The 17971-nt window shown below is 38.0% G+C and overlaps 1 protein-coding gene across 2 annotated transcripts in view; it reads right to left on the bottom strand.

Moving 5' to 3' along the window:
• Nucleotides 1–17971, bottom strand: part of LOC130432232 (MAM domain-containing glycosylphosphatidylinositol anchor protein 1) — a 140328-nt gene that overhangs the window by 16541 nt on the left and 105816 nt on the right. Inside the window, exons 12-16 of one of the 2 annotated variants that reach the window (XM_056761525.1) lie at nt 11298–11472; nt 9536–9559; nt 9055–9207; nt 8801–8974; nt 1832–1962 (exon numbers count right to left, since the gene is read on the bottom strand). In XM_056761525.1, coding sequence (XP_056617503.1) covers nt 1832–1962; nt 8801–8974; nt 9055–9207; nt 9536–9559; nt 11298–11472 — 657 coding nt within the window. The remainder of the gene's footprint in view (nt 1–1831; nt 1963–8800; nt 8975–9054; nt 9208–9535; nt 9560–11297; nt 11473–17971) is intronic. The other variant, XM_056761526.1, reaches the window with a different exon arrangement.

Below are 17971 nucleotides of genomic sequence, written 5' to 3'. Positions count from 1 at the left end.
TGTGCATGATTCATTTGTGCATGCTTCTCAAAAAATCACAGCAAGTAAAAAAATCGTAATCTTTCATCAAATTGTAATAGTAATTTATATCTTAATCTCTGTATATTTTTTCTTTTCTGCCGATGTAATAAAAGCTGAGTGGGAGGTTGCGAATATGGCATTTTATGTATTGCTCTTGGATGGTAGCTTTGCTTTTTGAATTAGCTCTATTTTCATTTTCATCTCAGTTCTAGTTGAGGTCCATTTTTTGATTTTTCTCAATTTAACAGTCCTCCCTTTTGTAGGTCTCCAATCTCTTCCAATTTGTAATTTTCTGTCTCCAGCACCTTTTCTCCTCTGTGATGAGCAGTAAAACGTCTTTTGGTCTCACCAGCTGCTGTGCTCAGAGTTCGACTCAGCAGAAACACGGGTCAAGAGAAGAGAGAGACAGAGCATGACTCAGCGCTTCCTCAATCATTCCAACCACACACACGCACGCACACGAAGACACATTACACCTGCCCAACAGGACTAGCTGTTATATCTACAAAAAAAAAACATCTAGATATTTCTGCCGATATTCCACATGCATCACATGTATTTATGTATTTGCTCTGTCTAGCTTCAAAGAGAATGTATCATGTCGACCACATAAAACATTGGCACATAAATCATGTTTTACATTTAAGAGCTACAACTGCAAAATTATTAAATGCATTAGATATAAACCATATATATATATACTAGGGGTGCTCGAATATGTGATCTGTGAGATAAGGAGCATCAGCCATTAATTTAAAGATCGGGTCTCATACTATGTCATGCATTCTGACTTCTTTACACTGTTAAACGTGCTGGCTTCTCATGCTTTACATGGACATCTTGTCAAAAAACGAGTTGAACGTATGACGTAGTGTTTCTGTGCTTGATACACTCTCACAGCACTCCAACTTGTTTCAGAAAGTTTTATATAATTCTGGTTCCCTGTGTCGTCACAGGGATCCTATTCACGCTGCAGCTCTTTACTCTTGCGATCGTGAAGTTTAGGTCTGTCTGTTTGTTCGCTGCATTTCAGTGATGGAATATCTCACGGTGCATATAACGCTGGTTTTGGTGATCGTTTGAAACTGATAAATTTTGCGGTCCCAGTGCTAAAAGATGCCGGACATGAACTGCACGAGGTAAGTCAAACTAAGTGATGCGTCAGTGTTTTGGTTGGCAATGTGCACGGGCATAATGTACAAAACACGAAGGGATTAATGCGATGATGTGTTGCTTGTTCGTGCTGTGGTTCCATCCAATTCTCAACACTAGTCCCGCCTCCAGCAGTTCGTGTTTTTCCTGAAATAATCGAACAGCTGTATCTCTTTTATAAATTTGATCAAAAATTTGTATTTACTCATCGAAAATACGACTTATGCAATACTACTGTATAGGTCCTCAAGATTAATTAGACACTGGCAGAAACTGTCTGTGATACGCCATCTTATACTATGATTTCTATCTTTATCGTGGCCTTACCTGGTCAATTTCAAATACATATACAGCAGCAGATGTAAATTTTACATTTTGCTTTAAGAGCCCAATTGGTCACTGACACTCTCTCGGTCTCTTTTAATAGTATTGTCAATGTGAGTTCTTTCGGCTGCAATAATAATGCGATAAAAATGTGATAATCATAACCTGTCTTAAGTTTTAATATTCCTAATGTGCACCCAACCACCCACCAGAATCATGACCCCTTAAACACAGCCCTGATCGAACTTATATATTTCTGTCAAACTTAAACGCACTCACACAAATCTTTCAAGCATACTAAAAAACACACACCTGCACAATACTGCAGTCATACCTGGAAGGGTCCGCTCGGATAGATCACAGCATCCGCTTTCCTCCATTCGGGTCCTTGGTGTCCAGAGAGTGTCCAGATGGCAGAATCCACAGTGGCTATACTCTTCACTCTCATCAGAACATTAAGCGTTCCTGCAGGCAGACAGAGCAAAGATCAGAAGAACATCGTATTTCTGTGACCTGCACTCTTTCCTCCAGCTATATGACCACCTTTGACAAAAGAGGACGTCTTCTGACTGCAGGCATGCTTCACTTCACTACTCCTTCTGACGGGGACAAACTCAGAATTAAAGATTCAATAGCGTGAACCTCCCAAACTTTCTTAAATCCACTGATTAATTATTCTACAGACTGATACCTTGTTAACCACAACCGTCTATCATGAGGACAGAAAAGCCGGCAAATTAGATTGGCGCTTGTGATTTAAGAAAGCTCTTGATTGGCATTAGGTGGTCCGCGGATGTGCCGTCCGAGACTAATGTAGGAGAAAACATCTCGCAGCGCTCCATAGACAAGAACACAGAAACATCTACACTGTGATTAGCTTAGACATTAAACACACACGCAGTCATATGAGATGAGAAAAGCTTTTGATGGAAGGCAATGAGGCCAAGTGGCACCTCTATGAGTCATGCGTTAAATTATTGCTCTGACTTTGTGCTTAAGGGAAGCTAATATATAATTCACATGCACTCTGGGAGAGAGAGAGAAATCAAGTGAGGATGAACGTTTGTGAAGCCTCAGATTAAGCCCAGGCATAAAGCGACTGAACAATAATACACACCCATTGCTTCCCAACTTTTCCTGCACAATCGATGCACGCAAAAGACAAAAGTAGACCCGACGGTGCGGCAGAGCAGCGCTCGGATGCTCTTTATTTATTCACAAAGTGCAGAAAAAAAATAGGAAACAAATGTAGAACAAGCGTTTTAACAAAACAGATGGTGGGGTGAGAAAAGTGCCTTGTTAACAGTACAAAACACATCCTAATTAACTCATCTTTACTCATCTGACCGACAGATGACCAGCGGATATGCTCAACATTCTCTATAAATACAGACACAGATAAATAGGGCTTTAAATCTTTATTTTTTATGAAAGCTAATAATTGTAATTTATTTCATATTGGAACCTTTTTGGGGTATTTCACCCAAATATGTTTTTTTTGTATAATCATTACTTCCCCCTCATGTCCTTTCTTTCTTCTGTGGAACACATTTGATGATATTTTGAATAACATTGATAACCAAACAACACTGGACCCCATTGACTTCCTTTATAAGGACACAAAACCACTGAGACATTTCTCAAAACATCTTCTTTCGTGTTCATCAGAGGAAAGAACATATTTTGAATGGCTTGAGGGTGAATAACATTTAGTTTTAGTTTTGGGGTAATTATCCCTTTACAATTATACAAATTGCTTTGGCAGGTAATAGTTAATTTTGAGCCAGTAAGCATGTGGTAATGTACAATTTTAATATGGGCACTAAAGTAAAACTAACAAATGTAAAATGGTACAGTTTGTGCTTATTTTTTATGACGGTACCATGTTAAAACTGTATTTTAACATTATGGCAATGCCATTTTATATGAATGCATTAATCATAATATTTACAATATCTGTACACAGTACAGTCAAAGAATCAAAGTGATTCAGAGTGAATAAGTGAACCTTTAAAGGGACACTTCACCCAAAAATGAAAATTCTTTCATCATTTACTCACCCTTGAGTTGTTTCAAATCGGTATATATTTCTTGTTCTGATGAACACAGAGAAAGATATTTGGAAGAATGCTCCATTGACTACCATAGTAGGAAAAAATGCTTTATAAATGTCTTTGTTCTGTGGGAAAGCTAACAATCCTGGGATACCGTTGTCCTACTATGGTCAATGGTGGCCTGGAACTGTTTTGTTACAACCATTCCTTCAAATATCTTTCTCCGAGTTCCTCAAAACAAAGAAATGTAAACAGATTTGAAACGACTCGAGGTAGAGTAAATGATGACTGTATTTTTTTCTCGGGTGAACTGTCCCTGAAAGCAGTGTTGTATTGAAATGTCACGATTAGCTCGCCGCCCCGGCTGAAAGCGTCTGTCACATATCAATGACCCCAATCAGTCTGAAGAGGGGCCTGCTGGCTAATACATAAAAAGAAATTGTGTCCTCGTGCATTTTAAGGTGATTACAAACACTCACGTTAAACTGTTTGTTATCTTTTGTGAGAAACATGCGAGGTAGTTAAAATCAAGACACTAAAAATAACCAACTCTTGACAGTATCAGTTATGTGTGTAAATATAGGGAGATGTTCTAAATAAGGGCCAAAGCTCAGATCTGTGTGGACTCACTGGGAAAGAAGCGATGGATCTAAACATCAGAGGACCTCGGCTAACCTTGACACAGGTTGAACGCGTCCAAACATTCATTCATCCTCATAATGAGCACACGCTGGACAGCGGAAGGCAATCTTAGCCTGTGGTTCAAGCTGTTTTGGAGCAGTATACATACACAAGTACGGTATGTTTTTTCATTCTCGTTTCTACAAAGTCAATAAATAAGGAATCGTATTACACAAATCACTATTAAAAACAGTTTTTACACATTTTTTAATCGCTTGTCTGGCTTTCCCTTAAGAATATTTAAATATCTTTAACTCTGGAAAATTTTCTTAGGAAGCAAAATAAATGCAAGACGACAAATTGTTAAACAGATAATAAAACATGGAGAATTTGAAGAGAATTAGTTTTTTCTTTAATCATGAGTAAATAGCTTTATCTTCCATAAATACCAGTTTATACAGAAAACGCATTATAAAATAATATAATATATGGGTATACACCTCGTAAGATAAATTCTCTATTTGCTTCTTAGAACTCAACATTTTTTGCATTTGGTGTATGTACATATCTCTACTGAAAAACAAGACAAAATCAAATATAAAGTGATATAAAGAAAATCTGTTAACATTTGTGAGAAATATATACTTAAATGTTTGCAGTTTATTGACTATATGAAAATATTTGCTCATATTATGCTAAGATTGGCCAATCAGAATCATTGCCATCCACAGAAGAGTGTAAAAATTAATGCAAATAATAGCCCAAACAAAATGGGCCGTGCATACTTTAAATGCACCCCCAAAACAAACGCGTGTGTTTACGTGCATCACTAAACCGTGACAAAGTATCTTTTCAAGTCGATGCTGTGGTCTGCTTACAGTCAGCAGGGTCACTGTGTGTAATGAGTGAAGGATGTAATGAACCGGTACCCGGGGTGCTGTGATTGACCGGCGCTGTATTAAATCCACTGGCAACTGAATCTCTCCGTAATGAACCACAAGCCTAATAAACTTCTAACACAGCGAACAGAACATGCTACAGCATTGCTCTTATTGAAGTGTCTAATAGACTTCTGCACTTGGATATCTAGTGAGGGAATTTCTCCGTATCACTGCTAGTAAAGATTTATTGATCCGGTGAAGAAACGCAAAGCTTTTCTGTAAAACGATTAAACAAAGATACGCCTCGCTTACACATGCGGTGATACGATCCCACTGTTCAATATGAGACTGTACTCAAATATTTTAATAACCAAATAGTCAATAAACCAGCTCAAACATGACGCTGTATGTGTCCGGAAAAGAAATCAATCGCTCACATATTAAACCAAAGATTTGTCTTAAACCGCAAAAAACGTGACATTTCATTTTCCATGCATTGCATTAGTGTGCAATTGGGACATGGACATTTTTTGCCGAAAATAACTATAAATCACACATTTTTGGCCCCTGCATGTAACTGTTAAAGGTAAACAAACTAACATGCCACAGAGTTAAAGACTCTGATTCCCACACCTGCTTTGTTTTCACACTCTCTCTGTGAATGTAATGTGTCACAGGCGCAAAAAAACAGTTACTGTACAAATGTTGTCTAAGTGTGAGCAAAGCACGAAATGTTTCTATCGCATGTCTTCACACACTGCTAAAGAAGATATATTTTAAATTAAGTAAGTGCATTAACAAAAGTGTAAACTTTTTTTTTAATTACACTTTTTGGATGTCATCCTGATAAATGCACCTGTTGTGTTGAAGTTTTTAAAACCTTCTTTATTTACCTCAAAATACCAATTAAAATAAATGCAATGTAAAATGTTTTTTTGCAGTTTTTCTGTTCAATTAAATAGTTTTATAGGTCATTTTAACTTAATATTTTAAATGTTGTCAAGTGGTTCAGTTAATGTAAGTCAAACAAAAATAAGTAAATGAGAAAATAAGTGAAATAAAAAAGTATTAACGTGTATTATGTATTAAAATCGTAGATTTGGTAAATCTCCTAAAATTGAAATAGAAATGTTGAAATCGAGTAGTAGTTCACTTGAAAATAAAAAAAGGACTTTCCATAGTAATTTTATTCCTACTGAAGAAAGTCAATGGAGGCTTATTTTAAAGTGAACTAAAGACATTAAAATAAAATAAAAAATAGACTTGTTCGGTCAATTTTTTGTACTTAAAATTATACTTAAAAACCTAAGCCAACAAAAATGATTTACAGTGTTAAGATATATCAAATTTTACATGACATTTATGCATACTGCAGGCACTTTTATCCACAACAATATACTTAAAACATAAATAATTAAACATAAATAGTTCTTTAGAACTTTTCAATCATCCTGTAGATTCAGAACATAAGGTGGTCAAATCTGATCAACTACAATCAACCACCAGAACAAGTAACTTGCTCAATAATGACCAGTTTCAACTAACCACACACAATTCAAAACCATGCATAAGTTAGTTTGACTGTAACAAGATGTAGAAGACATCCATCTGTGACAAGTGCTAGACCAAATACTGAATGAGCTTTTTTAGCACGGCATTACCTCATGCTGATGTGACGTAGCCAACGCAGAGCTAATCTCTCCAGTTGCTAATTGAGATGTAATTGAATGCAATGTAGGCACAGTGGCGCAAATAAAAGTCGAACGTCTCATATCGTTAATGAGGATGTAATTTACGGACGGCGTAGGGTAGCTAACGCAGTCCTACACATTAAGATCGCTAACAGGGACGTCTGTCTCGTGGCGGGACGTCTCGTGTAATGAGAGCCAAGCCAGCTGTTACTCCCTCTCATTTGAGCATCTGTACACACCACGCCGCCCACATGCCAATACAGAGACGATGATTAACAGATTATTGAACACAATCACACTGAGAACCCTACACGCATAAGAAACATACCAGAGTTCACCAATATGCATTATGGGATTGCATTCTCCATGAGGAATACATGCTACAATCGAATTTTAATGTAAACTTGTATGTACTAGAACAACTGTTTTAGCAAAAAGATATGCAGCAAAACCGGCTACAATGATATTGAATGTCTTTGAAAACCAGACACACTCTCAGACAATGAGACACATGTGAGAGATCTGCGGCAGACACTCCCAGTTTCAGTTCAAAAGGTCCGTGTGTGTGAGAGAGACAAAGAAAGAGAGAGAGTGCACCCTAGGGTGATTGTGATTGTGATTAATGCGATTCGTCTTTCAATTTTAATTTTCATTAAGGACCCACTGTCCCCACCAACGTCTAAATAGCAATGGAATTAATAAAACATCTCCTTTGAAATATACAGCTCAAGCCTGCAGCAGAGAATCTAAATGCTTGCGGAAAGGCGAACAGATTGAAGAGTTGTCTGTGTTCACCAGACGCCCCCTGCCACGACACCAACCTGCGACACGAGGCAAATAATTAGACAGGCCCGTCTCATTACAGCAGGAGAGACGGGCGAGACACACACATAAAGAGGAGATAAAGTGACGAAGAGGATGTAGAAGAGGAGAAGGAGGGGGCAGGATTAAGGCGTAGTTCATGCGCTGATTAAGTTAGAAGAAAATGTGGGAATAAAAGCTTGTTCGGTTCTTTATTTGTCTAACTGAAAATGGAGAAAACAGAAATGGTTGCTGTTAAAACTATAGCTGCAGTAGTTCGGCGATGCAGTTCTTGAAGTAACCAGAAATTACAGAATTGACACGTCTGCGAGCTAAAAGTTTTCAAAGCAGCCACAGATCTTTTCGGCTCCATATAATATAGAGATATAAATCACTGCGTGTGGGAGTGCACTTTTGTAATACAAAAAAACTTTATGAATCATTTACCTCTAAGGTCATCCCTAAACTGTATTCTATGGGGAATTACAGGAAAACAACCGACACCACATTGTGTGTATATTTGGGGGATTTTTTACTTTAGCTCGAAAGGTAAAATTTGATAAAATATCCTATTTGGAGCATCTGGCAACATAGTAAAAATGTGTTAGTAGAGGTTTAAGAGGTGTTGACGGAAACCATTATTGCTGTCGTAGAAGTGTGTCTGTTTAAGAAAGATCAAATCACTTCTCTCTAAAAATACTATTGAGTGGCGGCTTAAACGTGTCAGACATGCATACATCACGCTGTCCTGCAGCACCTTGAACGGACGGATGTCACTTCGAAACATAACTTCATGTTTTAACAGTCACAATACATAAGTAATAGATGTGTGAATGACATCATCACTGTCTTTCTTTTCCCCTCTCTCTCTCTCTCTCTCTCTCTCTCAAAGGACTCAAATAGCTTTATTGGCATGGTAAAAAGAGCCTTCACATTGCCAAAGTCCAGAAACATTAAATATAGTCTCTTTCCCTTCTTTCCGTCATTGACCTTCTGTTGAATGTTGCACATAAAGTACAGACAGCTTCAGCCCAACACTACAAGAGCATGCTTTCCGATGGAAACCTTAGAAAATATGGTATATACTTTTAAGTATGTTTCAAACATATAACATGTACACTTCATGTTCGCGAGTGCATTGGTGTCCTGGTCTTTAATAAACCATTGTTCTGCTCAAAAACTACTGTAAAATTCTGATTGTAATAATTTCGTATGAACTGAATGTTTGAAGTCCCTAGTTGACAATGAATTATACCTGGGGACTCACCGATATGTTTTCCGTTCATGTGATAGTAGAACGACACACAGTATGGTGCCCTGGTGGACCCCGTCGGCCCTCGCGCTGCCGTCACGTTGTAGAGCGGAGAGAGGAGCCGAGCTCGATCGCCCGCCTGACGTGGCCGTGACGTCTCGATGTACATGTAAAAACCTTAAAAACAGCCCAGAACGTATGTTAGGGTGCGTGTGTGCCCAGTGCATGGCGGATAAGCAACATGTGTGTGCGTTTACCCTCTTTTGTCCCACTTCTGTCTTTATCAGGCCCTGTGTTAACCGAACGTTTGGGGTTCTGGGTGAGATGGTTCTGTCTGGTCCAGTCGAACACGTCGCTGCGGTCTTGAGTGAATCCACATATCCGCACGTCCTCGAACCCGCACACGTGATCTAGATGTGAGAAACCCATCAAAGAAAGTAAGACATCCTAGAGTCGACACTAACACTTTAAACGGCTGATATATTTATTTTCAATGCGAGCAGAGACAGAGAGAGAGTGAATGAATGGAGAAGAACGCCGTGGTGGTTTGAAACATTCTCAATGTTCTCCTCCTTAAACCTCTCAAGTCGGTTTTAATTCTTTTTTTTTGTTACTGATTTGGCACAGCGCTGCGCCTGCGCTGCCAGGAGAACTGAAAGGCAGAGGGAGGATTTGGAGGAGAGAGAAAGAGCGTGAGGTAGAGAACAGATGGAAAGTAAAAGTACAGGACTGTCTCACCTGAAGGTCTCGGGTAAGTGTAGGCTGCATGCGAAAAGAAACCAGAACATAAAGAGTGACATCGGGATCTATACACTCATCACATTCAACACAACAAATCCATCACATTATAAACATCAAACAGGGATGGGCAACATAACCTCAGCGATATTTCAATATTTTTGACTATCACTCAATATTTGCAGTAGATGTTTGCTACGAATTTCAATGAGAGAAACCATCAGTTCCGCTATTGTGAATATAAGGTTATTATTAAATCAGATGTTATTGAGACATCACCTGTCTTAAAGATGTAACGCTGTAATGAGATAAATTATCAAAAAATTTGAATATTCAATGGTATATCGCCGTTACAGCAGAATGGATTCTCATGCACATCTTCCAGCACTTAATCTGGAGGCTGGACCTATTTCTGGTGGTTTTGTGAAAATGCTGAGATTGGGAAATTGATGATAGACTATCCGATGGGATTAGACGTTATCAGCTCTTTCTGAGATCTCGACTCAACATCTTTTTGTGTTTCTGGTGTTCTGCGGCCATCAGCAAACTTGCCACATGATGACGGCCACACATCTCAATTCCCTGAAGCGAAACCTCATCCCAAATCTGTTGATACTATAGATGTTTTTACTACGAAAGATTACTTAAGTGCCATATCTAAATATAGATTACAACTACAAATGAAACAATGTGAATAATTTAATGTTATTTTGTTGAATGTACCATACGTTACAACAAATCTTCTAATGTGTATCTTTAGGCTGAACCAAATGTGTAGAAAGTCAGACTGCTTTTGATCCCCAGCCCTAGAGTTTCGGCTCTATAGTTCAGATCTGAGAAGAAATCCGAAAGCTGAAGGAGAAGAATCGGGCATCTTCTCTATTTGACTTCATCCGAACAAAGTTAAGTTGTGTCTGTTGACCTTGGATGGAGAAAACTCATATCAGATAACTTATGGAGATGATACGCTTATTCTCTCCGGCAATTACTCTCTGTTGCCTGGTACCAGTAAAATTAATGAGGCTTCTACATTATCCTTTACGCACAACTGTGGTTGTACATCAACAGCACGGCGCATTAATACGACAAAATATCAGATATCAATCCTGAAGATCTCCTCGTAAAGATTTTATCTGGTAAACAGGAGTGCTAAACTTGATTAGAATAAGAATAAGAATAAAAATCTTTATTGTCAATGTACATCAGGTATACAATGAAATTGTAATGCTCTCCGGCCTGTGCATAATAAATAAATTGTTAAAACAATATATAAGAAATATATAAAAATATAAGAAATAGAGACTACGGCTCACTCCTTATTGTGCACATGTATTATAAGTTATATGTTATATTAGCACGGAACAATGCTTTGTGATGGCCCTATGAAACTTATACATCAAAATACTTGCCATATAAAGAATGTATGTAAAAAAAATAATACGTAGTATCCCTGGAGCACTAATGCATGTAAATCCGGTTAAATGTAATATGTTATAACACAATTGTATGTATATATTTAAATAGTATGTCAAATATATTCTAATGAATGAATATAATATATTAAATAAATAAAAATCATAAATATATTAAATTCCTAAATACATTATATAAAATAAAATAGTATTATATATATACATTAAAATATTACTGGATATCACATAAAATAGCAAAATTAAGTAACACGGTGTACTAGCATGTTTGTAGAATTAGTCATTCGGTTTGCATATTACTGAATTATGATGACATAATTATGGTGACTTACGTTCTGAGTACTGGATCATGCGTGTGACCGAATCTCCAGTCACGAAGGAGGTTATGGGAGCCAGGCTGACCTCATATGACACTGGAATGCGCAGATCCGTCAATGTGTAGGACATCAGGACACCCTTCACTGGCTCTTTAGTATTGATCTGCTTGGACACAATCTTCAGACCGCTCTGCAAAAACAGAAAAAGAAATGATTGAGACTAAATATTTCATTGTGCATTTACAGTATGTGTCTTCATTAAGTATGTCTATCCCATAACTACGCAATGGACTGAAGAAAGGAGGCCTCGATAACAACACCAAAAGCAAGCTTGGGATGTCAATTTGCACACCATCAAATTTTCCGTAAAGATTTAAAAGGTTTATTCAGCCACAAGAAAAATGTTCTTGCATACCGGAGGTTGTATTCATCTGAAATCACTGTGCAAATAACCAGAAAGAACTTTTAAATGATTTTCTGTGAGATTTTATAGATTGCAAAAAAGTGGAAGTTGTTGGTGTGTCGGACAGATCTGATCATTTTTGTAAAACTTTAAAAAACTTCCTGTCACATTTTTCTGGTGTGTGGTGTTGCACGTTTTTTTTTCTTCTTAAAAACTGTAAATACTGTATTAGTATGCGAGTTACGCTGATACATGCCTTTTAATAAGTTGACAAAATTGCTTTAATTGTCATTTTAATACATTAAATGCCATTTGTGTTATCATCTGTGGGGCACTGTAACTACACACAACACATGAATATTTTATAAATCACAAAAATAAAAGGTGCATTTTTAATCATTTAAATAATCATTATGCTCTGACATTTATGGGAAACTAATCATAAAACACCGTTAACATTGAATTTAAATCAGCTCAAACGATGCTTTTCAACTGGTTTGTAACAAAATCACACATATACAGCTTTCCTGTAGCTCAGTGGTAAGAGCACTGCGTTAACAATGCAAGGTTGTGGGTTTGATCCCAGGGGATTGCAAATACCTATGTAAAATGTATAGGATAAAGCAATGTAAGTCACTTTGGATAAAAGAGTCTGCCAAATGTCTAATAAAAAAAATAAAAATAAAAATATAAAAAACATATACAGTAGTATATTAAGCTCATGGAGTTCTCAGTTGTCTTTCATTTTTACTTTAGCACTATTTGAGTTCTCCTACTTTGACTTTTAGGGTCAAACGACAGTTGTTGGTTCAGGTTTTGCTGGAATAAACATCCTACAAAAAACTCAGAAATGCTGTGGGTCAGGTCTTTATCACCACATAAATCAATTGATCCTCTTTAATATAAAAAAATTAATATGCTTATTTATACTTAGTCTTGTGTATCTATAAAGTTTTTTAATACACACATCCAGATCATATGACTAAAATCCTGACAATATCCTACCATATTAAAAACGATAGAGACCACAGAAACTCAAAAAGTTAAACAACATAAACTTACACAAAAACTGAAGAAAAGAACTAAACTAAACAAACTTTAAATAAATGCTCAACATATACCTTAAACTTAAATACGTAATCTAATCTTTAAATCTAACTAAACATCAGTGGTTTTATTTCTTTAATGTGTCTTCTCAAATGCACCAGGAAATGATGTTGAAATTCAGAAAACATTTTCTGCACTTTCATTTTACAGTGGGGACAGAGAAATCACTTGAGGCCGGAAGCATGTCACATTCAGTACTACATCCCTTTCCCTACAAAACAGCAAAATCACTGATTTACCGAGTGCCAGGTCAGCTTCTGTAGGCCCCCTGTCTCAAAAAAAGGTTAAGTCTGATCTCAAAGCAAAACGCAAGCGTGCTGACTAAGAACACTTAGCAAACAGTGCAACTTGTCACTCTCTCCTCCGAGCGTTCCCCTGGGACGGCTCGCATCGCCTCAGAACGCCGCGGGGTTTGAAAAGTTTCTGTAGATCCTTTATCATGCATTTGTTTGCCAGGCTTCTGTGATATACCCTTGATTTTTATTCGCTTTGTAAAAAAAGCTTTTAGTGCAGAGGATAGAGCTGTGTGTAATACCCGGTAAACGCTGTTGGGCTGTTACGTCTAATAAAGAACTTCAAAGGTGAAGTGTGTAACTTCTGCGCCGCGAGTCAAACCGAACGGAATGTTAAAAATAGAGACTGTTCTCAAAGCACATCTGCTGTTTGGTCGTACAAACACGCAGCACAAATGTTATGGGTTCGATTCCTAGAAAACACACTCATAATAGAAATTAATCCACTGCAAATTGCTTGGAATAAAAGCGTTGTGTGAATGCTAAAAACAGACTGCAATCCTTTCCTTGCCACTAGCGTGAACACGTATATTTTCCCTGTATACGTATATAACCCCTGTATATTTCATACGATTAACTGTGAAGAAATGTATGTGAAGTGAGGGGCTCCTGCGTCCCTAAGGATGTGTGCGCCCTCGGCATTGTGGCTGTCCCGGCTTTTCCACGTAGAATAACGGAAAGCAGCCCTGTGACATCAGTGCATAATGCTATGAGAAATGATCTTCAGCTCTGCGTGGAGACCTGAGCAGCAAGTAAACCTGAAGCGATTCTCTCTGAACACGACACACACGAGTAACTCCTCCACGAGTGTAAGCGTTCCTTCATTTTCTTCCTTATATTCTTCCATCCATACAGATGCAGAAGTGTATCTATGTTAACCGTGATGGGTAGATGAAACGCATTAGTTATCTGTCTAATTAAGTGCCACAGTAACCGCTGTTACTGACCCATTCACCGTGCTAATACGGCGAGGTGTGTCGCCACGTCTCCAACACTAAATTAATTTGAGCCAACAGAGCGCACGCCAAGAGTTAACAGCCATACCTAACACACACACATACACAGCTTGTAAAAGTCACAGATAAATTGTCTCCGCTTGGCTGCTCTTCTCTGTTAACAGGAATTTGCTGTGTATCTCCCTTCATCTAAATCACCTCACAGACGGGAGCGTTTTTTTCTGAGGTGGTAGGGAAAAAGAACGTGGGTAAGAAAAGTTGACGGTACGAGAACATGGCTGATACTCAACTTGAAATGAACTTCATAAGAGACATCATGAGCGATTTAACTGGGTTTGTTTAAAGCTACGGTGTCACCAGGGGCGGACTGGCCATCTGGCGTACCTGCCGTTTTCCCGGTGGGCTGCTATCAGAGGGACGTATTACAAATACGAATGCACGCAATACTAATGCAGAAGATACGTATGCATGCCACAACCCCCCCACCTCGTCGACAGACTTTACCATGCAAACCCCCTTTCGCACCCAGCCCCCGTGTCAACAGAAATGGTGGAGGGCCGATGTGGGCCAAAAAATGCCAGGGCCGATTGTTTGTCCTAGTCCACTTCTGGGTGTCACCACCATTACATCGGTGCTTTTTACAACATCTGTTGACTGTTGGTCTTAAAGAATATTAGTCTAGTTTCTATTTAGTTTTCTCTCTCTCTCTCTCTCTCTCTCACACACACGCCCACACACACAGCTCCTGTGCTTTAACCCTCCCACAATCTTTTCACCTCCGAATGTCTTTTTCCACAGTTATTTGCTCCTCTCTGGCCATTCTCTCACCCTCTCTCACACTTGCTATGCACACCTTACAAGAAAATTGTGAGCGTGTGTCTGTGTGCGCAGTCCACAGATGTCTGCTTATTATTCACAAGTCCTTCACATCTCTGGCCCTTGACTGTTCACTTATCAAATATCTGGGTGAATTGGATTATGATTTTAACAACCAATATGTGTTTGATACTCTCAGCTGCTTTTAATAAGTTTTAAGGCGTTAAAACAGAATTCTGCGCATTTTCACTGGGGGACAATATGCATTTTTGAATTCCTTAATATTCCTAATTCAAATCTTTTCATTTTCTTGTATAAGAAACACGGCGGTCCAGAGGGAGGGAATGTCGGAGATCTTTTTAGGACCCTAGCAACTCAGATGCCCAAGAAAAAACGATCTCCACACCAATGTCAATTTCTGTAGAACTAGTCGTTTCTGGTCTTTAAAATGGTTTTCAGACTTGGTCTCTGTCTGGATGCAGGACTTGAATGCTTCAGTCTTGGTCTTAGTCTGCAGTTAGATCTTTGGGCGTCTGGTCTCGACTCCAACAACCATTCTTCCATAGTGTTGTAGGCCTATATGCACTACGGGCATGAACTATTAAACATGTAGAACTAAGAGAATACCAAAACTACAAAGGTTACTGCAAACCGCAAGGGGCTTTATAAACTACAGACGCGCACATACCGAGAAACGCATACAGCTGTAAGATCTCACCCTCTCTTTATATCACAGGTGTGTGAGAGCAGAGTCCTGTGAACTGCGCTGGATCCCCCTGCAGGTACGACTCAATAAAAAACCTGTAAATGCATTCAAGCGCTCGGTTTCTCTCACCCCTCCGATCTGAGGTCTGCCATTGGTGCAGAGTTCTGATGCAGACAGCTGTTTGTGTCTCGGGCGGCTGTGTAACATATGCCAGGAATTATATTAAAAAGTCGAAACTGCGCTTGTTACATGTAAGCAAATTTAAACAATGTGTCTGAAGATAGATCAGTTGTTGAGGTGTAAAAATGGGCCCAAAATAATTATGTGTAATGAAAGATTTCTCCTCGACTGTGTCAGAGTGCTTTATTCTACAGGGAAGCGGTTTCGCGCAGCGGTAAACAAGCGCGCGGCCTCGGAAATAAAGCTTGTGTTTCTCGCGGTCTCTGAACGTTCTTCTGCCGGAAAAGATCAGAGAAAAAAGGCTTTCTGGGATCCTTTTATGTGCAAGTCTGACGAGAAAACTATCTATGAAAGAGCACAAGCGCCTTTCCCTAAAATGAGCATTTAGATACGTAAACAACAGTTCCAAACAGTGCTGTAGTACTTGAGTCCGGACTCGAGACGTTTTTCGGTAGTCTTGGCTTGTCTTGGACTCGTTGGTATCTGAAAAAGGAGTTGTCCCGGACTCGGTCATTGGACTCGCCAAATGTTCTAGTTGAGTCCGATGGTATTTTCACCTTCCAAACAAAACCATTGATGAAGCATATATGTTTGCTTTAGTTGGACTCTTCACTTTCATTAGGTATGTGTGTCAATTATACTAAATGACTGATTTGAGTATTCAAATATACTTTGTCTGGACGGTCTCATATGGACTCGGTCTTGACTTGGACTCCAACCTCTTTGAACTTGACTTGGACTCGAACCTCTTTAGACTCGATCCTGACTCTTTCTCGACTAGTCTTAGTCTTGGACTCGACAAAAGTTGACTTGACTACAGCCCTGGTTGATATCTAATGTCACCACATTAGATATCAGTCATCTTCAAACTAACATCACACATTAAACCACAAAATCGTCTACAAACTCTTTAATGTGACCTGTTCTTCTTCAGCTTCTGCAAATGTTATTTTGTAATAGTTGTGTGTGAGTATCTCACCTCTCCTAGGTGTGAAGAAATATATAAAAGATGCTGTTTTTAATTATTTTTGTATATTGTGTGTATATGGGTCATTTTATAATCGCGGTTACATCTGGCATGACATGTTGAAAACGTGAAAATGTGATGTTTATTTCCCCTCAAAAAACAAGCATGACCTCATATTAAACCCTTATACTCAAATACTTATTCTGTTAAACAATTTCAGAATACCTGGTTTTGGATTTGTTTAACCTTTACCCTTATATTTACTGAGTAACAGAGTGAATATTAACATTTTAAAACATGTTAGGCCTACACTCAACACGGAAGCCAAGAACGCCAGAGCGAATGTTATGTTTAGAAATACACTTACATACACACAAGTTTTACTTAAACAGTCTTTTATCATTTCTAACATTTCTAATTTGAGGAACAGTACATTTGAAGAACTAAACCTATTCACTGCTCCATCAATGTTTCATGCCAAATCGCTATATTTCCTTGTTTAAAATGTACAGCAAGATGCGTTTCTTTCCAAAACGCTATAAATGTCGAACCTGTTTTTAGCCTAAATACGATATGTCCTCTCGACCAATCAGAATTCCCTCGTTAGTGGTATTTGTATGCGTGTTATTTTTTTATTTGTTGTTTGTGGTGGAAAATATTGATACATGAAATTGAAAATATTAATTTTATTTTACTATTTCGTTTGTTACTATTTATTTTATTTGGCTGTTTTTTATTTCATGCATTTGCATTTATATGAATTTATAGTATGAGTCCCTGATGCCATATGTTGCAAATAAACCAAACTTTTTGGAAAAAAAAGGATGGATTTGTAGCGTTTTGAAAAAAATAAACTTTGAATTTATAATCGACAATATTGTTGTTTCATTTAACAATCATTGTTTAACATGTTCAGACTGAGCCAACAGACCATTTTAACAGGATAAATTGAATGTTAACAAAATGTATGGGTCTAGGTAAAAAAATGACATTTTCATGAAAAGTATTCAAATGGATTTATAGCGTTTTGGAAAAGATCTCTTCATTTATTCACTTGACACATGTTTGCCATTTTAACCAAATATTTGGGAAAAGAAAGAGGACATACTTCCTAGTCTTTCATTCACACACTTCTATGACATCACAATATGCAATTTTTTTTTTTTTTTAAAGGTTTACCTACTGGGCAACAGAGTTGAAAGTCGCTTCTTGCACATGTATAAAATAAGAAATATCACAATGTAAATATTTTTTTTTTGAA

The sequence above is a fragment of the Triplophysa dalaica genome, chromosome 11, assembly GCF_015846415.1.
Source record: "Triplophysa dalaica isolate WHDGS20190420 chromosome 11, ASM1584641v1, whole genome shotgun sequence".
In the NCBI taxonomy this organism is placed as follows: domain Eukaryota; kingdom Metazoa; phylum Chordata; class Actinopteri; order Cypriniformes; family Nemacheilidae; genus Triplophysa; species Triplophysa dalaica.
The sequence above is the reverse complement of the archived record's forward strand: the minus strand, read 5'-3'. Positions and strand labels throughout refer to the sequence as shown.